Below are 25,011 nucleotides of genomic sequence, written 5' to 3'. Positions count from 1 at the left end.
ACCACCAAACACGTAAACGACAGACCTTTATACATATGACAATGACACAATAAGGAGCAGGTGTGAGACACTAGGAGGGCGTGGCCACATTGACGAACACATACACACGCACGGAGACGTTTGGGGGAGGGGCCGTACCGTGACAGTATGAATATTCTAAGCATTAAGTTTGGTTGTTCATTGTGTTTAAAGATGTGACTCTTGTGTGTATCTCAAGATGTATTGCGTTCACATTTTAGATGTGTTTAAATGTTACTTTGGTTGCCCTTTTTGTGTAGTGGGGTTTATTTGTTTAGTCATACATTAATTTATCCATTTGTTTACACAATTTTTTTTATACAGTGGAAACACTGAAACATAGCCAACCAATAGCACACTTCATAGTTGCATCCAATCCAAACAAAACTGTTACATGTCTTCCATTATGTTTTGATCTATTTGACTGATAACTGCTACCTTTCTCCTATGTTTGTATATTTACATGCACACACACACACGCCTGGGCACACATGCACTGCAGTGTCTGCTCAGATTTAGTCTTTCACACCTGCACTTGTGTGTGAGATCAGCTGGTTTCCATGCAGGGTGTGACAGAGTTGATTATTTTTGAGTTTTGGAGTGATAATTAACTCACTTCTACAGAGGCGTCTCTGGGTATGTGTGTGTGTGCGCGTGTGAGTAGGTGGCTGATGTGTATATTCAGAGGTGTGTGTGTGTGTGTGTGTGTGTGTGTGTGAGTGGGCCTTTAAGGCATGTTTGTAACTTTGAATGATTATTATTATTATTATTTTTTTTTTTTTTTACATTTTAATCATCTTAATCTTAATGAGAGGAAGAAAGAGGGGGAAGACAGTAGAGGAGCAGGAGAGAGGGAGAGAGAGAACAATAGATAGAGAGAGAAGGAAAGACAAGGGAGCAGGTGAAAGAAAGGAGGAGAGAAGGGGAGAGAGAGGAAGGGAGAATTATTCTCTTATTTTGTTGACATTGACAGTATTAAGTGAACAGTTACACTGCATGTGCGTGTATGTTTGTGTTTATGAATATGCTTGTATATATATATGTATGTGTGTGTGTGTGTGTGTGTGTGTGTGTGTGTGTGTGTGTGTGTGTACCTCAGGTGATTTCTGCTCTGTTTGTAGTCTCCGCCCTGTCCACCTGTGTATGTCTGATTAACTGGGACAGAAACACACACACACACACACACAGAGACACACACACACACACAGAGACACACACACACACACAGAGACACACACACACACACACAGAGACACACACACACACACACAGAGACACACACACACACAGAGACACACACACACAGACACAGAGACACACACACACAGACACACACACACACACAGAGAGACACACACACACACACAGAGAGACACACACACACACACAGAGAGACACACACACACAGAGGGACACACACACACAGAGGGACACACACACACAGAGGGACACACACACACAGAGGGACACACACAAACACACACACAGAGGGACACACACACACACACACACACACACAGAGAGACACACACACACACACAGAGACACACACACACACACACACACAGAGAGACACACACACACAGAGAGACACACACACACACACACACACACACACACACACACACACAGAGAGACACACACACACACACACACACACACACACACAGAGAGACACACACACACACACACACACACACACACACACAGAGAGACACACACACACACACACACACACACACACAGAGACACACACACACACACACACACAGAGACACACACACACACACACACAGACAGTTTGTGCAGAATACTTTGAAATCATTGAGGTGGTTGAATACTAAATACATTGTTCAAAATGTATTCAGCAGTATATTTTGTTAAAGTACACAAAACGTAACGTATTCAGAATGCTTTAAAAAGGCACATATAAATAGCTGTGCTGCATCATCTTTGTTCATTTTCTTTTTTAATGTTGTGGGTATTGAATTTGTTAACTACCTTTTGCATATCACTAGAAACATGAAAGAACAGAGAACTCTTTTTAATTGAAACCAGCTGACTTTAATTTCATATTAGATCATAACAGAAGGTTTTGCAATCTGTGCTTAAACCATTGTTTAAATCTAAAATGATCAAAATCAAATGAAATCGGACATTCCAAATATCTTATAAGACTGCATGGAGTAATATCTAGAAAATTTTATTGAAATTAAAAAAAAAAAAAAGCTAACAAGTATAGAAGTTAAGACAACATTAGTTAAAGGTTATACCAGAACACTGCATAGCCAAGTTCACTGAATTTTAAAATAATGCAGCATCTTTGACAAAATTTTCATATTACAACTACAGCTCCTATTCTTAAGACAAGGGAGCATATTTGGCTGATGTGTCATAGCAAGAGCACTTGGTCAAAGTGCACAGTACCCGGGTGTTACTGGGTACGAAGGTTCCCGTCAGGGCTGTTTAAGGCACTTCGCAGTAGTGACAGCAATGCAGCGCTGTACTTTAGGAACATCTGAGTAACAGTGGGAAAGTCATTCACTGAATCAAGGGTCCTTTTTTTAGAGCTCTCCGTGTAAGTTTTCCATGGTTCTTTGTGGATCAGTTTTGGAACCAACACAGGTCCAACCGAAAAAGTCACCTTCTGAGCCTTCGGAACTTGATTGATCATGTGAATCCTCAAACTGAACAGAATCATCTGGATCCTCAAACTGAACAGAATCTTCTTGGTGGTTCTCATCATCCTCATTTTAGGCAGCCTGGTTAAATGCCTTCCTGCCTTGCGTCCATCATCAGTGCTGGCAAACTGACCTTTTTCTATCTACGTTGTTTTCCACGTGAGTCTCATAGTTTAGCTGCAGTGACATCGTATGTGTGATGCTCCTTTATCCTGGCACACGCCAAGGCTACACAATGAGGGCGCTTCCTGAACCCACTACAAAATACTGACTCGCACGCACGCACACATATAGCCAACATGTACAAACTGGAGGTTATTTCTGCAGACAGGAAGCCAGTGTGGAAGAATGCACTATGCTGCATAATCCTGTTGTGGAGTTCTTCAGAGCACTGAAGTCTGTCTCTCCTCTCCATCCCTACATTTCTGTCTGCCCTTATTTCCCCTCTCGCTCTCGCTCGCTCGCTCTCTCTCTCTCTCTCTCTCTCTCTCTCTCTCTCTCTCTCTCTCTCTCTCTCTCTCTCTCTCTCTCTCTCTCTCTGCAGGATGTTTTTACAGTAGAGTGCAAGTTTAAGGAGAGTGTGTTTGAGAACTACTACGTGATTTACTCGTCCACGGTGTACAGGCAGCATGAGAGCGGCCGCGCCTGGTTTCTCGGCCTCAACAAGGAGGGCATCATCATGAAGGGCAACCGGGTGAAAAAAACCAAGCCATGCTCACACTTCGTACCCAGACCTATTGAAGGTGAGCAAACGCACACGCACACACGCACATTATCTCTCCCATACACTATCTCTTACACACATACACGCTTTCACACACGTGCGCACTTGCTCTCTCTGTTTCTCACCCTCTTTCACACATGCATACACACTCACACATTTACGCACACAAGCCAGACCATGCCCATGCTTTATACCTGAGGGTTAAACACACACAGATGGAGTTGTCAGCATAGAACAAAATGAGCAGTGTGTTTCTCTCTCCCACCTTCAACCCCCCCCCCCACACACACACCTTCCTCCCCTCTTGCTCTGGAGCAGCTTGCTTGGTGTAAAGCATAAATAAATGTAAAGTGTAAAGGATAAAGGATAAATTTGATGCGTAAAAGGTGTAAAACAGTGTGAAGTGTATTTGTGTTAACAGTGTAAAGTGTTAACAGTGTAAAGTGGCTTGCTGTGAGCTGGAGTGGGTCTCGACACTCAGTCTGGTGTCAGAGGCACACACCTTTTCTCCAGTTTCTGCTTCAGCTCACACACTCACATGCTGTCTCCACCTCTTCCCCATCAGTGTGCATGTACAAGGAGCCTTCAATGCACGAGATCGAGGAGAAACAGCTCTCCCAGAAAGACTCAGGGACTCCCAGCAGGAATGAAGAGGAGATAAACCAGGACTCCACTGAACAGGAGGGCTCATAGCTGCTCCATGTCTCTCTCACACACACACAGAGCACCTCCTGGAACATCTCCTGGAGTAACAGCCACAAGATTATCAAAGGGAGAAACCAACTGACAAGAAAACACCTCTGAAAGGGGGACAAACCTGAATCCTTTCCTGTGAATCTTAGAAAGAAAACAAAATAAAAATACTGTACATCAAATCAGGACATTTTATGCAAAGCCTGCCGAGTGTATGTCCGAGCCACGTTCTCCTCGGAGACGAAACGATGGTGTGTGAGTGTGTGTGTGTGTGTGTGTGTGTGTGTGTGTGTTTTGAAGTCTAAGCTTTAAGCCATGTAGGAATTCTCATGTTTATTTGTGAATGCAAAAGCACTTTTACGCGCTTCTGTGTGTTGCTCTGATCATTATTACCAATGGTTATTAATGATCGCCTCTTCTTTGTTTCCTCAAGTCTTTGATCTGAATTTATTTGGGGGTGGGAGGGCAAGGAAGGGGATTCTCTACTCTGATAGGTTGAATTGCTGGTGAATTGTCTGCCCTGTGATTGGCTGAAGGTCTGTGTTGTGATCTTAGTGGAATGAAGCTAAAGATTTAAACATGATCATACATTAAGTGTTTAAACTTAAAGGGATATTCAAGAAATTTACACAAACATTTGCATTTCTCACAAATATTTCTTCTTATGGTGTGTGCGTATGTAGGGGCGGATTTCCACAAACGGCTTTCTACAAATATCACGTGACCTTTCTTGAGTAGCACTTGACAGGGTGCTTGGGCAGTGATGGGGGTTATTTTAACAGCTGTATTTTAACAGAAATAACTTATCAACTGATGGATCCTCGTGTATTCATTATGGTTGTTTTTTTTTTAAAGATGTTTTAATGCTTTTTGAAAATCCTCCCCTGTACCTTGTAGGCTCATTCCACTGCGGCCCTAAACTGCACTTTACTCGAGTTACGCACTCTTTGGCCGCTTCTCTTTAATCTGGCATGAGCGTCTTCCGTGTCCAATCTTCTGTTTGCCCCCCCGTGTCTGATACTTGTCTGATCGCTCTGCATCTGAGCCCGCTGTATCTGGCCCATGTGTCTGATCTCATTCTGTCCGAAATCGTTATCTTTATCCCTCCTTCTGGTCCTTATGTCTGGCCTCTCTGCGTACGATCCTTCTGTGCCTGATCTCTGGCTGACCTTTCTTGAGTCTGAGCTCTCTGTGTGGGCTCTAATGCTTTTAAACACTCCTGCCCTCTGTGAGGGTTGGGAGTGTTATCCTGCCAAAAGCACAGACTGCCCTCACTTTGGGTGAATTTACTGGCCTTTATACCTCCCCCCCCTTCCGTCCACACACACACACACACACACACACACACACACCTATATTCACACATTATTTCTCACCCTACTATTCATTACACACCGCCACTCATTTGCACAGAAATGACCGCACATGCCAAACCGCTGTTCCCGCCATACATTAAGGGCAGTAGGACAGGAAGATGAGTTCAGATTGGCCACTGAGGTCCAGCTCATGTCCCTTTTCAGCCTTTCACTTCATTGATCAGATACGTGAATGAAAGTGCCAATCAGCAGTCCTTAGCCAATGAGGGTGGAGTTTGTGAGAAGTCTTCCATTTTGAAGAGCAGCACCAGCATCACCGACACAGGTCAGCGTTTGGGGTCAGGGGTTAACCTGAGCGTCGCCCGTACGCAGTGTGGGTGTCACTGGCTAGTAATTAAAGATGTATGCCTGCATTTCAGAGAACTTTTTCATTTTTGATTACTGCCTAAAGATAATCATCTTTTTGCTGAGCTGGAATTTTAATTTGTGTTAATGTTTGCACCTTAAATATGAATCAAAAGACCCATATTGTAAATTGTTGTGAATAAAACGTTGCAAAAGGTAAGCAGGTTGAAAAGATGATTTAAGCATTAAAAACAATGAAACCAAATCCTGGTGTGGCAGTTTTTGATTCAACCACATTTATACACATATACATGCATACACACACACACACACACACACACACATTAATCCCTCCTGAGAAGACAGCAGGACCATGGAGGATCCAGTAAAAATGTGTTTCAGCTTGTGTTCTCATAACAAATGAAGATGTATATTTCTTAAGGGACTGACAAAAGGCTTTCATCTATGTGTGAGTGTGTGAAATGTACTTCTCAATCCAGTATGACAGAAAGACTGAACACACAAAATCTTCTGCAGGTCTGAAACTGTGTGAAAAGAGGTTTTTTTTTCCAGATTTTTTTTGTGGTTCCTGAAATAGGCAATGCTGGTATGGGAACCGGCTTCCCAGATAAAGTGAAGCTTTCCTTTAAACCTCCAACACTCACTTTCTGTGTTAAACCTCATACACTTACTTTTCTTTCTTTCTCTCTCTCTCTCTCTCTCTCTCTCTCTCTCTCTCTCTCTCTCCCTCTCTCTCTCTCATTAGATTACAGGTATATTTCCTACAAGTAATCAGCAGGATGGACTCTCTGATTTACTTCCAGGTCCTCTAAAAAGCACTCAGAACTATTTTCTTCATAAATAACATGCATACCTAAGCACTACATTAATATAATACAATTATATAAAAGCAGACATTCCAATGTTTTTTTTCCTCCAAATTCTCCATTATATCTCTTCCAATCGAGTTCACCTAGTGCTTTGCACAGCAGATCTCGCCACAAAGTGGCAGAGTTTAGTGCCCAAAGGCCAACCATACAAACCAAGACAACATAGGACAAATGTCCTCGACTCCCTGTGTGGTACTTGCTGTTTAAGCTACATCAGATTTCGTTTGTTCTTTGAGTGTTTATCGATTGGCAGGTCATTAGCCTGATTTTAGCTTAGCTAGACACTTGATAATGGGGACAACCCCGACACAACAGACTGGCGTTTGGGTCAAATGTGTGTGAATTAAAACAGCCTATTTTATTTCCAAGCAATGCTGCAGCTCCGCCATCTCCAGTTGTCATGCCGCCGCCTGGTTCTGCAGCATAAGACTTCAGTTCCCAGAATCCCCTGAGTAATCAAGGGGCGCTCACCTTACCATCATCCACCTATCAGGGCTGCTCTCTAGATCATCGTCCCCTGAACTGAACTGTTACACCTACTTACAACTGTAAGATCACTGGCGCAGCAGCGGTTTGAACAACAGGCAGTTGGTAAGTGATACGAAGACTTTTTGTGGATTTCGTGAGGGGCGAGCATGCGGGGAGGAACGAACAGGCATTGCTTGTGACATTTTCGCAACGGTTTGAATATGGTACTCAGGGAACTAGCATGCAGGGATGAGGAGCTGCCCGTGGACCAGGTTACTGCCTTGTCTGTTAGTTTAGCTCAGCTGTTACGCGAATGTAAGCCCAGGAGGATCAGGCAGCTACCACCGAGTTCAAAGGTTTTTAGGAAGCACGATCCCTGCGAGACTCACAAGGACTACAGCCGCGCCGAGTCCATGCAGTGTGATTCACCTCACTTACCTCCTGAAGAGAGACATCGAGAGACTCCCAGGTCGTCTTCTTCTGCGTTGCGGTGGTGTAGGTCTCGTCTTATGCGACTGTCCGATTCTCCCACAAAGACTGAAGGCGCCGATCCCTCGACCCCTGGAGCAGACTGTGTGTGCTAATGTGGTGAGCGTTCCCATAAAGAGGTTGTATTGAGGTCATTTCTGCTGTCTGTCTCCTGTAGTACTGTCACGACTACTGAGCTCACTACAACACCCAACATGCCGTTCGTCGCAAGGCCAAGGACTCAGCCAATCATACATTCACACAGGTATTGACAGCACCTGTGTTCCATTCCATAAACCTGTTGGGACTTCACTTACATTGCGAAGTATTGCCACTAGTTTTGACTGTACATACCGAGCGTTATTTCATTAATTGCTTTCCTGTGTTTCGACTGTGTGTTTTGCTCTCCGGACTTCTGATTTTTGCCTACCCCTTCTGTATTGTTTGCCTGGTTTGTTATTGCTCTTTGGTTTTTGGACTCAGACTGTTTACCCTCATGATTTGGATTATCCCTGTCTTGGCTTGCTTGGTTTCGACTCTGGATTATTCACCTATCACGACGCTAGAATAAAATAAACCTATCTACATCTGCGAGCGTCTGGCCTTACTTGTGTCGCAACTACCTTAATGCCTCCTTTGTTATTTCAGCCCTGATTAACACCAGAGCTGAGGGGAACTTCTTCCCGCCATAACTGATGGGTGAAACACAAATTCCTGAAAGATCGTTAGATGGGGGACCTGTAGGGACTCTCTCCATCTCTTATGGGACCACACCCATCAAACTGGCTGCCAGTGGTCTACACACAAAGTATATCACATTTTTACTCCTAGACTCATTTGAATTGCTGGTGACTTTAGGATTACCGTGGCAAGAAAAACATAATCCCCTCATGTCTTTGTCTGACCAGGAGTTGCTATTTTGGTCACTTTCTGTTGCCAACATTGTTTACAGCCACCCTCCATAGCTGTAAGGTTAATGACCATTGAAAGCTCTATAGCTGGAGACAGGGTTCAACACCACCCAGCTCCCTCCCCACGGTCTGTATGTCTGCATAATTGTCCTAGTAGAGCTCATGGGTGAACCCCTAGCCCAAGAAGAGGAATGAGCTATGGAGATCTATATCCAGGAAATGTTAGCTCAGGGTTTTATGATTTTCCATTTCAGTCACAACCCCTGGTTTCTTCTTTGTTAAAAAGAAGATTGGGGGGCCAAAAAATAAGCTTATTCTGTTCCTCTCCTTCCTGTTGCCCAAGAACAGCCAGCACATGCTAAGGTTCACTAAGGTTGATCTTAGGAGTGTGTACAATTTTTAGCTCATATCGAAGAGTGAGACGAATGGAAAAGTGCTTTTTATTACCACTAGGAGGGACTATGAATACACTGTTATGCCACTTGGCCTCAGCAATCCCCCCTCTGCGTTCCTAGCCTTAATGATATCCTAACAGACATGATCGTGAGGTTTGCAATAACCTACATCGATCACAATTTAGGCTACTCACCTGATTGTTACCCATGTAAGACACATTCATCAGATACTGAGTCGTCTCCTTTCCAACAATCTGTAAGTTAAAGGAGAAAAATATGAGTTCAGTCAGTCTCCTTCCTAGGGTACATCATTAGTCCTAATGTGATTACTGTGGCTGTCCACAAAGTGGAGGCAATAGCAAACTGGCTCAGTCCCACATCAATCAAGGAGTTGCAGAGGTTTTTAGGATTCACTCATTTTTATTGGTGTTTTATCCAAAGTTGCTCCTGTATTAGAAACATCATAACACATCCAAGCCTTTTGTGTTTGAGGTCGATGCCTTAGAGACTGATGCAGTGAACTGTGAGTCCCAGTAAGCTGCACCCTGTGGCTTTCTACTTGCACAAGCTCACGCCTGCAAAGCAGATCTAGGGAATAGGAAATCGTTAACTGCTGGCCATAAAATTGGTTCTGGAGGAATGGAGGCATTGGTTAGAGGGGACTGACCATCCCTTTTAGGTTCTGATTGACCACAGGAACCTGGAATATCTCTGAAACATTAAACTGTTGAATCCCCCAAGAGCACATTGGTCCCTGTTCTGTCGGTTTCAGTTAAGTATTATGTTTCACCCTGGCTCTTGCAACACCAAGGCAGATGCTTTATCTCATATGTTCCAGGGTAGTGAGGGGTCTTGTTCCAGTCAGGAACCTGAAAAGATGCTTCCTCCCAGTGTGACCATGTTTTCTGTCCGCTGGCAGATCTATGAGGAGATTGAGAGGACTTTGGAACACATGGTCATACCGGGAAGTCGTGTACCCAGCCGTCACTGGTGGGAATCATTGAGGAGTGACGTGCACAACTTTGATTCCCCATATTCTGTTAATTCCCAATGTAAGACTCCCAAGATATTGCCCACGGATAAACTCCTGCTTTTACCTGTACCGTAGTCTCACATAGCCATGAATTCTGTAAACGACCTTTCCAGATCTAAAGATTACACAGCCATTGTCACCATGATAGACAGATTCTGTCATAATTCATTTCTCTCATCGATGCGCACTATATTTCAAACTGCAAAGGCCCTCTCAGGTTTCAGGACTTTTGGGATTCCCAAAGACATCCTATCTGTCAGGGGGCTGCAATTCAATTTTCGAGCACAAAGGGATGTTCATTACTCTCATGTCAGGGTATCACCCTCAGTCTAATGGGCAATGACAGAGTGTCAACTGGGAACTCAGGATAAGGATAGGATATTTTGCTATAATAACCCTTCTGACTGGTCTTGCTTTCTCCTATGGGCTGAGATCATGGAAACTTCTTTGACTACTTCTGCCACTTTCACCTTTTGAGTGTGTTTTAGGTTATCAGCCTCCCATAGCCCAAAAGAACTGCAGCGACTTCTAACATCCTGGTGACTTCTAACAACCTACCAGCTGGACCAACCTTCTCAGTATTTGGTCTGCTGTATGTTCCATCCCCTGAATACTGAACTGCTACACCTGTTTCCAGTTCTACATCACTTATATACACTGTTCATCCAGTTTTACTTATTGCAAAGTATTGCCTGTTTTGTCAATGCATTTTCCATTGTATTTTCTCAGGTTTTTTATGACCCTGCTGTTTTGTTTTCCTCTGTTTTTCAGATTTTACCTTTTGTTTGTTGCCTGGTTTGTCTGTCATTCTATAATGGTTTTGACCCTCGCCTGTGTTCTGACTACATGTTTGGTTTGGACTGTAATCAGTAAAACAATTCTGATTGATTTTATCCGCAAGTAGTTCAGCATCTCCAAAATGCGGATGTTATTTTTGCCATGACACGTGACAGACACAGAGGGAGTGGACCACACAAGTACCCACACTGACAAATATGCTATAAAAAGACCTGACATGAGCAGTTAGCTAAATATCAAATGTAAGCTTGATAGAGGCGCGTGTGTGTGAAACAGATTAGCCACTAAATTTTCTCTCTCGCCCGCCACATCCCTCCATCTTTCATTTTCTTCATCCAACTTCCTCACTCTGGTTCAACACCTACGTCACACTTGCTGACTCAGATTTAATCTCATTACGATAAATTACGGCTGACGTGCATCTCTCTCTCTCTCTGCATGCTTGCTTTATATCTACATGCATACCTACAGTACTATAATATTTCACCCTGTACATAGCAGCAAAGTAACAGTTTCTGCTCTCTTTTGGTATAATGTTTGCGGCACAGTGACTTAGAAATGAGGGAGCATGGTGGAGAAAATATGGAGAAAGACAGGAAACAGAACAGACGAGAAATGCTACTGTAAATTCAATTCTGTCTTTTTGCGGGTTTTTTTTTTTTTTTTTTTTACTGCTATTACCATATTCACAGCTCAAATGACGTCTGCTGATTTGTTTTAGATGAGTAACAAACAATAGCTAATAACACATGAAAGACATTTAATTGCCAGGTTTGTTTGGTTTTTTTTGACTAGTTTTTGGTCGATTCTGTGTACTTAAAATGTTTAAGTTTTTTTTTTTTTTTTTTTACTTTTTTATATCAGCTTATACGGTACTAGTAAGTGATTTCATGCGTAGTATTTCAATAAAACATACATTATAAATGTATTAGAAGCATTACGCGAATACTTGTGCTTTATGAAAGATGCAAGTGAAGGCTGACACAGCACACACAGGGCACTGGCAGTCAGGCCGATGAAGATCTGAACAGTGCTGCCAGAAGTGCTGGTTTACAGTTTACAGTTGACTGTAAAATGTATTCCAGTGTAGTTGTATAGCAGGTGTAGTTAATGAAATGATCGCTCAAATAAACAAACAAGTGTCAGAGCAAGAGTGTTAAATCAAAGACTTTTACACCACATATCACACAGATATGTTACTACTACCCCCCTGCTAAGCACTCAACAAACACACCTTTACAACAAACACTGCCGACCACCAGACATTCGGAGCCTTCTGAACGTGCTCACTAAATATAGTATCAAATAGCTCAGAATTTCATTTCAAATAGAGATTCCTAAAGTTTTTTTAATTCAACTACAAATCTGGGTATCACTGCAGATGATCTCAATAGCTACAGTACTGTGGAATATACATACTTTACTATCTGTTATACTGTGGAGTGTAAATACTTTACCATTTGCTATACTGCATCTGTGTCACGGAACGCTGGCCTCCCGCGAGTCACGTGGTTGGGGCAGCCACGTGTAGTGGGAGGATCTGTTTGTGGCCACACCTGCGCACACCTGCACCTTGTTTGTTTGTATGTACTTAAACCCGTCACGAAGTGTGCAGAGTGTTCGTCCTTGTGGATGTAACGTATTGATGTTCCCTGGAAATGTTACATGGTTTCGTTATTGTTAACTATGGTCGTGTTTGTTTAATGTCAACTGTTTCATGTTCGTGTTAATGTTCGTAATGCTTATGAGTGCAGTTATCGTTCCGTGTTCAAGTCAATAAATGTGCGTCCCATTCGCTGGAGTCTGTGCGTCCTGCCCCTCGCCGTGCGGCACTCGGGCCACCACGCGTTACAATCTGCTATACTGTGGAGTATGCAAACATAATAATAATAATAATAATAATAATAATAATAAAAGACAAAGCAACATGAAACAGAAGCCAATAAACAATCTTGGCCCTATATAAACTGGTTCCAACCGCCCACAGGTATCCATCGGCAGGGCTTAAAACCTCTGTTCTTTTGCTGTTGGCTATGCGCAAGGTTAGGTGGGGCAGGAGACTAAGATCACGGCGTATGATTGATCGCTGTTGCTCATAACATTACTTTAAGAACTGGCCACACTGTAGGTCTTTTATTTCATTTAAGCCTTATTTCCTCTGGAGCGAGCTGTGTGTGTGTTTTCTGTTCTTTCCCCCTTTTTCGAGCACACAAATCACATCGTTTAAGGGCAGGCGCTCATGCTGCAGAGGCGTCCTGCTGATACAGCACATTTCATTCAACAGCCTGTAGGTGGCAGCAGAGATGGAGCCGGTCGAAATGACTAGACGGACAATCGACGAGGAGCTCATTTTCACAATTACTTTCTAAAATAGCTTTAAAAGAAAAAAAGTTACAATCCTATTTACTCGTGTTTGTTTGTTTTATAGCCAGTCTGTCAAATGAATAGATCTTTTAACAACTCAAAAATAGAAAGCCTACTCCTCCGACACAAGTCTTTTTAATTTATCGTAACCTAATGAAAAACTACTGAAATGGCAGTGTTGTAGACTAGAATCTTATGTTATGTTATCTTACAAAGGTATGCTATACAAGCGGGCTGCTGAGCAGTTAAGACGAAACGACCTAAAGCCCACGTCGTTGTTATCCGTTAACGAATGTGTCGTAATGGCGAGGGCGCGTTTAAAGGCTGTGATGCGCTGGATACGCCAGTGTGGGGTTTTCCGAGGGAGGAGTCTGATGAGAGGAGAACCTTTGCTATTTCCGTCCGCATCCGGCAAACCAGTGAACGCTCGCGAAACGCTAAATACGGAACCATCCCTCAGTGCGTTAAACTGGGTGAAGTTTATCGGGTAAGAAGTGAAACACGGATGAACATGTGACTTTATTATAGCCGCTTTAAAATCGAAAAGGACGCGTGCTGTGTTTGGGTCTCGCCCGAGCTGCTGTCTTATCTTGTGTTTGTTTTTGGATCGACTTTGTGCTGTTACCGCACACCAACCTTGATTTTGTGGTGTTTTTAATGATCGGTCCTAATGAGCTACTTTACTAAGAAGGGGTTACAGAACTGTTCTAAATAGTTCTTGGGAGGGGGGGGCTCTAAAAATTGTCGACAAAGCTTCTCAGCACTTTATTGCAGTGAAGTAAACGTGCAGCTAATATGCTGGCAAATTGCATTGCGGTTTTACAGAAGCCCATCTCTGCAGAGTAGCCCGCCTCGGCGCGCGGCCGTAATTCATCAGCGGGACAGGTGAGCTTTATGCAAATCAAGCTCTCGTCGGCCTCTCGAGCACATCCCGCAGCCGCGCGACCGTGGCGCTCTGATAGGGTGCCGCGCGTCGTGTGCGTGCCGTTTTGCCTTAACGATTTACGGCGCCGTATTAAGTCACATATTCAATCATCCTCCGGTCTCGGTTGGCGGGGAGGGCTGAGAGCGCGAGGGTCCTGTCTAAGTTTGTATGTGCTGCGGCGTTTGGGTGTACCCGCGCGCCGCACCGACCCGTCCGACGTGTGTCGCTCTCGGAGTAACGAGTGAATGAAGTAAGTAAACATGCAACCGCGCACACACACACACACACACACACACACTACTAACTGAGAAAAGCGGTCATTCTGGCTAGTGATTCATCGTGTTTAACTAGACAGTGCTGTGGAAAGATGAGTATTTGGTAGCTTTAAGTTTTATGCCAGATCATTTGTGTTTGGTATGTAGCTATTTATGTTGTGTGTGTGTATATATAATGTTGTGTTTGTGGTTATTTTATGTAAATTCGCCACCCATCGATTAGTATTTAGTGTTTTTGTAGGCTTTATTTTAGATTGGATATTTTGTGTGTTGTGTGGCGTACTGTAACCGCCTGTCAGAACGAGCAGTGTATTTATTCATCAGACTGTATCATCTCATTGACCAGACCACATTATCCGATTGATGAGGCCGTATTATCTGATTTGTGTTAAACGAGGAGGTGGAAGCTGTCTTTCTGCTCTCAGCATAAGCAGGTTGCCCCTCTTAACTAATTTAGTGCTTCAAACGTAATCGATGAAGTGAATCGGAAGGTTTAGCTTTAATGAATGCACAGCGCATTCTAATTTCATCATAATGCCTCTCAGCTAAATTAAAAGGCAATTTTGTGGTGCCCAGATAAGCATAAGTGTAGGTTTGATCTGATCTGTGTGGGGTTTTTTGGTTGTTTTTTTGTGTGTGTGTGTGTGTGTGTGTGTGAGTGAGTGCAGTAAGGACACTGTTATAGAGCACAATTCAGTTTTACCTCCTTGGATTTTCCTGGACACTTAGACCTCAGAGGCAGTGTTTTCGTCCATGTATATGCTGTTGTGTGAGAGAGAAATGCAGACATTTGTTGCTCTGGTCGCAAGATACAGTGGTGTCAGTGGGGTAACAGGCAACCACCACCACATCCTTAGACATGTGTCTGCATCCCATTCTAAACCAGAGCTGTCGTGCCACCCCATCACGGTAGCACCAAGCCTTGGCAAGCCCTTCTTTGCTTAATTACTTTGCCTAATTACCAAAAAATATACTCTTAAATCCCAGAAATGCTCATTTATATATATATATATATATATATATATATATATATATACACACACACACATGTATGGAACGCGGTGAGAGGCCGAGCTGTTGCAATGTCTCTGGAGTCCGTGTCAGCTCATTGGGGATAGTGATAGTGATGCATTGTGTTGGAGAGGCCCAGGGGACCCATCCCTCTTTCCCATTCATTGGGTCCTCCATTAGTTTGACTGTCTCCACGTGACACACACACACACACACACCACCACCACTCTCATCAAACCATCTATCCCTCTCTCCAACCCTGCCTCTCTCCATAATGTCTCCCCTCCTCCATCTCTTTCCTCGGCTGTCCCTTCTCTCTCCTTCCTTATTCCCTGGGACACCCATTTGACTTTGCTGCCTCTATTAAACATCCCCGTCGCAGCAAACGCTCCGAGCTGCAGTGCACAACTAATGCCGATCAATTGGACGCCGTCCCGATGAAATCCTTCACATCTACATAGTATAGGATTTTATGTTGAGAGTTTGATGTTGTGTAGTTAATGAATGAATGAATGAATAAACGATTAATTATCACTCCCTCTTTGTGCGCCTCTGCCCGGCCTTCGCTGTCTCTGTCTTAGATCCCACAGTCTTGCTCTCTCCCTCCTCAGGATGCTGATCTCCACTCTGCTTTTTCTCAGCATGGTGCGAATGGCCCGTTTCACCCTCGCCGAGGAGCAGCCCACGCGCCAGTCAGGTAAGAGGCAGGGCCGAGTGCACGGCTGCCATTTGTCAGACTAGGTGACCGACGTGTTGCGAACGAACGTGGACAGCCTAAGTCCATCTATAACCCCACCCCCATCATATTTCAGTTATTGATCCAATCAGGATCTTTAAATGAAATTACTTTATCAATCATTAGCTGAGGGTGATGCCTTGAGTCTGGTTGCATATTTTCTTTCGTTCGGAAAGGTTTAAAAATTCCTTGCTTGCTTGCCCAGGTCTTCAGCAAATTATGATGTGCTTCAACAAATAAACTGCGGTGTCCATGTCAATTAATATGTATTTCCAATTCCAAGAGATCATGTTTTAGCACTTTAAGTGATTCATTGTTCCAAAACATTAATAGATCACACCACAGTCCTAAAAACTAGTAACGTCCAAAAAAACAACCGGAAGGAATACTGACGCAAGTGGAGCAAGTGGAGCTAAGCCAGGTGACGCACCGAAGCGAAACGGCGAAAAGGTCAAAATATTATTATTTTTTTTTTTTTTTTGTTGCATCAGGGCAGGGACTTTTCCTCCACATCCAACTACCCATGTGCGAAGCTTTGTTCTGAAAAGTACTGCTGAGGAGAATGCAGGCCACGCGTTGCTTCCACTTACGCTGCCCCTCAAAGTCGTGTTCCTCTTAAGAAGTGAAGCCCTCAGGCATGCGTGCTCAGTGACAAAACAAGTCAGTGCTGGGACTGAAAGAAAAAGGTTCACAAAATGTTAACTGCCTTCGTCAAGCTTATCAGTGCTGAACGATGTACCGTCAGTGTAGTTTAAAATCTATTTGTAGTTCAATTGTTTTCCGTTTATTTTGAATAAAACATATATTTATTTATTTATTTATTTTTGCTGCAAAAGTCATCTGCTTTTCAGCAGCTGTTCTGGGCTTTTTCACAGAGCTCACATACATTGACAGTCTGCGGTTCCATGTCATATTAGAGGCGTGGTCTGAGCAAAAACACTTTTTCACATGAATTTAGTGCTGTTTTCACAAATGTTTAGATAAGTATCTGCAGCAAGCTGTTATATACAGTATTATTATACAGAGCTGTTAGGTACAGAGTTAATTTTCACCCTACTTGGATAGATATTTTGCCAGATTTATGCTCAACAATACAAATCTCCTTCTTGTTGGCTGTAATAACGCAGTTGTGAAGCATGTCAATAACCTACAAGGAGAGCTTGCCAGGCTAACGCCCAAGCCGGACACATTGTAACTGTTACAACTAACGCTATGAGAGAAACATTGGCAGAGGTCTGACCATTTCTTGCAAGATGGCACTGTTGTGTGCAAACATCTCAGGTGTCTTCTTGCCTGTTGTGTTTATGTTTTTATTTTTTTGAGTTGCTTTGTCAAGCTTACATGGCTTTAACCTATGGCACTCTATGGGATTAAACACCAAAAAGGCATTTTCCCACGTTTTCCAAGGCTGATGGTATCCTTAGATTTTTGCACAGCTGCCGGTATCCCCAGATTTTCACTGCTGTGGGCGTCAGTCAAACCTGCGAAACTGGAGCCAGAGAAACCGTGGGAAAAGAGAGGGCTGTCTTCTCTGACTGAATCAGGCTGTTTGATCATCCGTCAATGTTTCGGTGAATCCTGATGTTCTCTCTACCCGTTCGCTCACATGGTTTGGCCATTTTATCTTGCAGCAGTCTCTGAAGGGCTGGTATGTCTGACTGTGTCCTGTTCAGCCAGAACTACTTCCCTGTCTTTCCCCAGCAAAACCCTTCTTCAGGTCCGGAGGTTTAAACTATAATAATCTTCTGAAAATCTCCCGTGCATTACCCTTGGGGATGGAAGATTGCTCTGCTGGTACGTTAGCATTGATTAATGCTTGTTAAATGGTTAAATGGTTTACCTCAGAATTTTTAAACATTGCTGAATCTTTTCAGTTTTTTTTATGTTGCTGGCAGAAATGAGTCGTGGACCGTTAATGCTTGTAGTGGGCCTTTAGGATTGAAATGGGTGGTTTGAAATGAGAAACGAGTTCGATTAATAATCAGCAAACTGGTGATTGTGAGCAGGGTAGATGAAGGGAGGTGTAATTGGTGGGGGAATGCTGGCTGGGTATTGGCTGGGGCATGACACTCTCCTTGGTTAAATAGTGATGCATCTAAAATAGGCACAGCATTAATGGAAACGGTCTCAGCTTCAGGCTCATATTTGTAGGATTGAATAATTTGATTTTTTTATAATAGGATTAGGGATTCAATAGCTACTTATTTTAATGATGTAATCACTGCAAATAAACATAACCAGAAGTTTTATTTTCCTCTATTTATTCTCTCATAAAAGGTGCTAAGTTGAACATTCAAGTTTCTAATAATAGGAGTGAGCGGTTTAAAAACATTTTTATTGAAGGTACGATTTCTGTTATATATATTATAGCTAATATTCCTTTTCAACTTTCGTGCACTGAGGTTGTTCCTGCTCGCTTTAATAATGCTATAATGAATCAGTTTACTCCAGTCTCTGTGGATGAAATAGTTGAGACTGTATATTGCTTGCATCCCTCAAGTCCCTGTGATGTGCTCCCTGCCAGTTTTCTTTAAAAAGTTTTAGATTCTGTCATTTGCTTGGTCCTCATTTCCAAGCAATTATGAATTTTTCTCTCACTTCAGGGTGTGTTTTGGATTGTTTGAAAGTGATCAGTGTACTTAAGAAACCTGGTCTTAGACCTATTGCAAAACATTTATTTAACACATTCTGGAGAAAGTAGTTTTGCTTGTGTCTTTTAAAAAGAACATTTTTGAAAAGTATGAGTTAGGTTTTCACCAAAGGCGTAGCACAGATACAACGCTTGTGAGAATTCTAGGTGATATTTTAGTGTACTCTAGTGTACTTTAGTGGTCTGTATTTTGGTATTGCTTGATATGACCACAGCCTTTAATACAGATTAAAACATTGATCAACAGGCTTAGTCAGTGGGTTGGAATTCAGGGAATGCTGGTTTTTATCATGGCTAACCAACAGGAAATGTTTAGTGTGTATGGGAGATGGGATGTCTTCTGTGGCTGGTTTTCCCTGCTCCATTACATTCTTATTTTATTCCTGGTTTGCATGCTTTGTCGTGGTGTTTTAATTAGATGGCTTAATATTTTCTTCCATTTTTATGCAGATGATGTGCAGTTGTATCTCTTTGTTAAACAGAACAATCTCAGTAGAGTGGCCAATCTGAGTGCAGAGTAGGTATTTGTAACAGCCCCTACCACTAGGCCACCATCCACGTGGTGCCCCTCACCTTGTGGCTTCATGTTTTGTTTCACTCAGTGTGTCTCCATTTGCTTCGTGTTTACACTCCTTCCTCCACAAGCGGCCAGGCCTGCCATGCCACTACTGTTAGCGTTCCCTGCTTCTTGTTGCGTCTTCCCTCAATCACCACGTGTATATATGCCTCAGTTTTCATACCACGTGACACCCGAGTCACGTGGTATGGCCTGCTGCGTGCTGGGGGGGGATTCACCTTCATTTGTAGCCACGCCCTCCGTGACTGCACGCATCTGCACGGGGTTTAACGTGGAGTCTATTGTCTGTCTGTGTAAACCTCTGCTAGTGTGTTGGTCATTGTTTGCTGAAGTATGTTAAACGTTTGTGTAGCCACTGTTGAATGTTGCTGTAGCCTATGTCCAGTAAAATGTATAGTCACGTCCGTAGTTAATGTTGTGTGCGAGTGCCACCGTCGTAATATGTGTTCTGTGTTAATAAACGTCTTTCACTATCGAGGGAGTCTGTGCGTCCTGCTCCACGCCCATCGGCACTCGGGCCAGCGGCTTCGTTGCAATCACACTAAGTTCTGGATGTCATGAAGCTTTCTTAATGAGTATAAGACAGAAGTGCTTGCTGCTGGCGCTTGTTGGTCTGGACCATATTCCCAGGGAGTTACGGACAGCTCTTGGTTTGCCAACATCAAAATTGAATCCTTTTTGTTTTTGATTCTCATTTACAGTTTTCAGTGCATATTAGGAAATATGTCCATTCTGGCTTTTCTTTCCTTTAAAAATTAGAAACAGCCGGAGTTTCGTCCCGGTGGAAAAAGCACATGCCAGAGTCTCGCTCTGCCACTGCATCCTTGGAAGGCTGGCTATTCTGTTACGTTGAGCGGTTAGGAGGCAGACGGACGTGTGGGGAAGGGCAAGATTTATTATGGGCAAATCCAGAGTCGCAGTCGTTTGAACGGTACAGGGTCATAGAACCAACACATAAAGCATGGGAATACATGACTAAATTAAACAAAACAAAACACAAAGCTTGGAAATGAAAAAAGGCATGGAATAACACATGACGGCAAGGATAAACAATAACCAGCCAAAACACAGACAACAAGGCAGGGTTTAAATACGTGAACTAATAAGAGTTAGAGTTCAACAAGACACAGGTTCCACAAATGCTACCTGAAGGGCCACAGTTGGGGGGGGATAGTCTGACATTGAGGTACCTAAGGAGAAGAGAGAAACTGTGAAATAAGTGACAAGTGAAAATGTGTTTATCGGTAACGCGTGCGTATTGTTAAATGACGTCATTATACGTGTCAAGAATGAGGAGTTGGTTCTCCATGAACCCCATTTGCTTCATCAGACTGGACTAGACCAGGCTTATTAGGGGTGGGGCTACAAGTTTAAAAAGAGCTGTGGATTCAGGCTAGAGAGAAAGGCAGGTGAGAGGCCCCAGACAATAGCTGTTACTGGTGTTAAGGCAGGAAATGGCAGCTGAGAGGACTAGAACAAGTCAGTTATCATGTGCCAAGAGCCTTTTTTTTAACTATGTTTTTAATTTTTCTATTTTTTCTCCTGTGTGCAAACCAATAAATGTGCCTCTTGAGTCGCAACCTACCTGGAAACGATGGAGTAGTTCTTACCTGGCGAACCCCGGGATCAACACCCCACCGCGCATAGACCTGCTCACGATGACCAAACAAGCCTTTGCAAGGAACATACAGATCGGTGAGCTTACCTACTTGAAAAAGAAGGCTGTATTCGGGAGAAGGCGACCTCTGGTGGCGAGGAGGGCAACTGACGAGCAGGCGTAACAACCTCGTGATTCCACATCTGTTGGATTTGGCTTAGAGCTTGTTGTGCCTCCAGTGTGACACGTGAGCTTTGAATAATAGATAACAAACCATATTATTCCATTAACCACATATGTCTTGAGTCTCTTTTCACTCACCCAGTCCTACGGAGTTTGTGGCACATCCTCTGTGTACTTCTTAGCAACCACATCACTCATTAAATCTTTTCATTTGTCAGAGAAAGTTGGATCGCTCGAATCTTTCCTGTGCTCTTAGACTCCAGTTCTCATAGTGTAGCGAAGCCTCAAAATAATTTAAGACCAACTGAAGTTAAAGTATGTGGAGTGGCAGGCTTATGACTTTGGGGCACAGCAGACAGACCCCATCTCCAGCTTGAACTGTTCCTAGTGCATGAGGAGATGTTCTTATCTTGTTCATACCTTATTTAGTCTAAACTGGGTGGAGGCGATTTATGTGCTCGGATCTGCTGACTCAGCCTGGTAAATTACTGAAGAGTTGAAGCAGGGGTGGTTTAGCAGGGAATTCGTCAAACTGCACAGCATTCTGGCCATCCAGATTTGCCATCAGGTTCCTTTGGTTTAGCCAAAAGGTACCTTGCCTAGATCTTTGCTTTCCAGCCCAGGTCTTCTGATTTTTTTTGCCCAGTTCTGATTTCTGGCCCAGTTTTTTGTTTCCCAACCCAGATCTTTCCTAGGCCAGTCCAGTTTCTAATCATTTATTAGTGAGCCCTGGAAGATTAATGGTTAGAGTAGTAAGTGAGAACTCTCTCTCTCCCTCTCCCTCAACCACACACACACGCACACACACACACACACACACACACGCATGCATGCACACTGTCTCGAGCAAACCGGAAGGCTAGGAGGTCTTGTAAGAGTGTACTTCTCTGCTGCTTGGTCCCACAGGAACAGAGATAATTAAAAATGGTCCCCGCTGCGGTACAGAAAATGGATTGTTCAGACCCAGTAAGGCTATTTGTAACATTTGGTGGTAGTTGATTGTGTGTGTGTGTGTGTGTGGTTTTTAATAGGAAGACTAATCCTCACCCAGTAAGAATGTGACAGAGCAATTACACACCAGAGAAACACACTTTGTGCACACACTCACACAAAGACACACACAGCATGTATATTCCAGTACTATTTGGTGTGGAATTGCCAGACCGGATTCACTTCACGTGTCACGTCTCATGAGACAAGTGACGTCTTGCGGATCAGAAGAAAAGGGTGTGCCAAGTGATGGGGGAGAAAATAATAACAACAATAATAAAAACAATTTTTTATATATAATATACAGCACCCAAAGATGTATGAATCGTGGGGGGCCATGAAAAGATATCACATTGGGCCCTTCACCGCACCATTACAGTCTTTTTGAGGGCCCCTGTCAGTTGCAGGCCCTTAAAATTGCCCCCATAAAATCTTCTTTGCTGCTTCTCCGCTTGGCGAAACGTTAGAGGCGGATTTCTCCGGGTTTACATGTGGATTTTTGGAGGAATCTGCTCTGCTGTGTGAACGTACTGTTAAGACAGTAGTAGCCAGATGCAGCACAGCTGTATGGACGTTGGGGGTTCATGTGCGCAAGTGTGAAACCCTGTAAAAATGTTAATACAGAAAAGATTTGCAGAAAAAAAATGGATAAAAAAATATTTCTCAAATAGTGTATCGACAATTTTTAAAAGTTCTACAGAATCTTTTTTTTTTTTTTACGCAAATATCAAAAGGCAAGTAGAATGTTTTTTTCTTAGAATCGGCAATCGTACTGAGCCAGAAAATGTGTGTATTGTACCCCCGCTAGTTAGTGCTGTGTTGGGAATGCAGAATTGGCTGTTTGCATACAGCCAGCAATGGCATTATATTGCTGCTTATTCTACCAAGAAAACCTATCTTTAATTTGTGTGTGTGTGTGTGTGTGTGTGTGTTAGTTAATGCTGACATAAAATTGAGCAATTGTAACAGTCTTGATGCTGAATTGTAATTAATGAAATGCATCATTTTACTGTTGCTCATTCAAGCAAAACCAAAAGCCTTATCTTTCATTTTTCTGTGCGGAAGTGCAGGCATGCGAGCATGTGTGTGTGTGCATGTAATGTTGGTTCTCTATGTTTGGGCTATAAAGGCTTAAATGAGTGGATACTGATGATGTTGTTTAGGCTGCAATTGGCTCTGGCGTTATAGTATTTTAACTTTTACAACACATATCATAAGTTTTATAGCTCAATTACTGAATATTTGAATATTGATTTGAGGAAATATGCATGTGTGGGAGTGTATGAAATGAGTGTGCAGGTTGAGGAAGAGGAAGACAGATGTGTTATTGGTTATTATTAGTTATTAGTTATCATTCTGTGCACTTTGGCCCTTACATACACTCTCATAAGCTCAGCTTCATGTTCAACAGAGCAAGAGTGAGAGAGATGTATATGTGTTAAAGTTTGAGAGAGTGATTTACATTTACATTTGACATTTTTGGCAATTAGCAGACTGACTTACAAAATTGCTTTGTCATTTACTCATAGAATGTATCCTATCCAGTGCAGAGGTTAGAGTTCAAGATACCATACTGTTGAATCCCAACATGCCTAGAAGTGCAAAACACATATAAGCTCTATAACAGACAATGATGAATGCAATAGTAAACATGAGTAAATTTTGTAAGTGTCGTCTGCTAAATGCTGTAAATGTAAATGCAAACCATATCAAACAATACATACTAGAGTTTTGGTTACCCAAAAGGGGCGCACACACACACACATTTTTTATATATATATATATATATATATATATATATATATATATATATATATATATATATATATATATATATATATGCTTTTTGTTTTTACAAAAACATTTCCATATTTCTTTATTACTCTAATGTCAAACTCGATCTCCCCACCACTGTGTATGGCTGAATATACCAGAGTGTTTGACAAAGTCCCTTCTACAGTTGCCTTCACGGTTAATATAGGCCTCAAGATGTCTGACTGCTGTCCTGCAGGGGGTACTATTTCCTTTATGGTGAATCTGGAGTTTTTTTTTTTACCTATGAACGTGATTGCTGACATCATTTGGCAAAGAGAAGTGCTCCTCTGTGTATTAGAACCATCTCCGATTTCGGAAGGTTTTGCGGGTCTTTGGATGAGTGGGTCTCTGGAATGGAGAAAGCTGCTCTGGCCACGTTCATCCTGCCGAGATGCCGATGGAGACCAGAATGATCTAGGGATGTTCTTGGCTTCATCCAGGGCATTTCACCAGGAATCAGTAGAATTCTGAACACATTTCACGTTATATGCCAGTCACAGATAGTGGATTAGCTCTGTCTTCACGCCAGGGTTTTCACTACATTTCTATGAGTGTGCACATTTGCAAACCTACGGTCCTGTAGCTTATGTGTGCAGGTGAAGCACAACTCATTTGCGTTTTTCGTGTGTGTGTGTGCAGATCCACAGTGCCATGACTGGGGAGTGTGGGCGAGTGAGCTGGTGCGTGTGTATGAGGGGGAGGCGGGGTGTCTCTCCTGCCCCCTTTTCTTCCACCCCGCCCTCTATAACTACAGCCAGAGCCAGAGCTCAGGCCTCACGCTGATGTGGTACCGACACACACACACACACGAGCTGGAGCCCATCGACCTGCGCATGCGTACTCGGCTCAAACACCGCGATGCTCTCTGGATCCAGCCTGCCACCCTGCAGGATAGCGGCCTGTATATTTGCATGCTGCGGTAAACACACACACAGTAACTTTCAGTCATACACACACACACACACACACACACACACGTGCTCACACAGTCTCGTTTTACTATCCTTGTAGGGACTGTTCATGATTAACAATGTCAGATATTCCGATCTCTGTGAGGCATTTGGTCCACCTTCAGATATTTCAACATACACACATACAATAAGACAGTTACACATTCACACACTCTTTCACACAACCAATAACTCGCG

At 43.0% G+C, this 25,011-nt stretch overlaps 2 protein-coding genes and 1 long non-coding RNA gene across 21 annotated transcripts in view; all 3 read left to right on the top strand.

Moving 5' to 3' along the window:
* The window catches only part of fgf12b (fibroblast growth factor 12b), a 35,942-nt gene extending 29,900 nt beyond the window's left edge, over positions 1-6,042 (top strand). For all 6 annotated transcript variants that reach the window (XM_027027798.2, XM_027027797.2, XM_027027800.2 and 3 more), the window contains 2 exons: positions 3,244-3,442; positions 3,989-6,042. In XM_027027798.2, the coding sequence (XP_026883599.1) occupies positions 3,244-3,442; positions 3,989-4,116 (327 nt within the window). In that variant the 3' untranslated portion in view covers positions 4,117-6,042. The remainder of the gene's footprint in view (positions 1-3,243; positions 3,443-3,988) is intronic.
* A 1,145-nt stretch (positions 6,043-7,187) lies between these two features.
* On the top strand, positions 7,188-8,194 carry LOC113588557. The gene is made up of 2 exons (XR_003411861.2): positions 7,188-7,258; positions 7,782-8,194. It is a non-coding gene; the product is annotated as an uncharacterized LOC113588557 (long non-coding RNA).
* A 4,904-nt stretch (positions 8,195-13,098) lies between these two features.
* The window catches only part of LOC113588549 (interleukin-1 receptor accessory protein), an 18,968-nt gene continuing 7,055 nt past the window's right edge, over positions 13,099-25,011 (top strand). For 4 of the 14 annotated variants that reach the window (XM_035534089.1, XM_035534087.1, XM_027027778.2 and 1 more), the window contains exons 1-3: positions 19,555-20,973; positions 21,965-22,024; positions 24,503-24,782. In XM_035534089.1, coding sequence (XP_035389982.1) covers positions 20,733-20,973; positions 21,965-22,024; positions 24,503-24,782 — 581 coding nt within the window. In that variant the 5' untranslated portion in view covers positions 19,555-20,732. The other 10 variants (XM_035534091.1, XM_035534090.1, XM_035534097.1 and 7 more) reach the window with 10 other exon arrangements.

The sequence above is a fragment of the Electrophorus electricus genome, chromosome 15 (genome assembly GCF_013358815.1).
Source record: "Electrophorus electricus isolate fEleEle1 chromosome 15, fEleEle1.pri, whole genome shotgun sequence".
NCBI lineage: Eukaryota > Metazoa > Chordata > Actinopteri > Gymnotiformes > Gymnotidae > Electrophorus > Electrophorus electricus.
The sequence above is the reverse complement of the archived record's forward strand: the minus strand, read 5'-3'. Positions and strand labels throughout refer to the sequence as shown.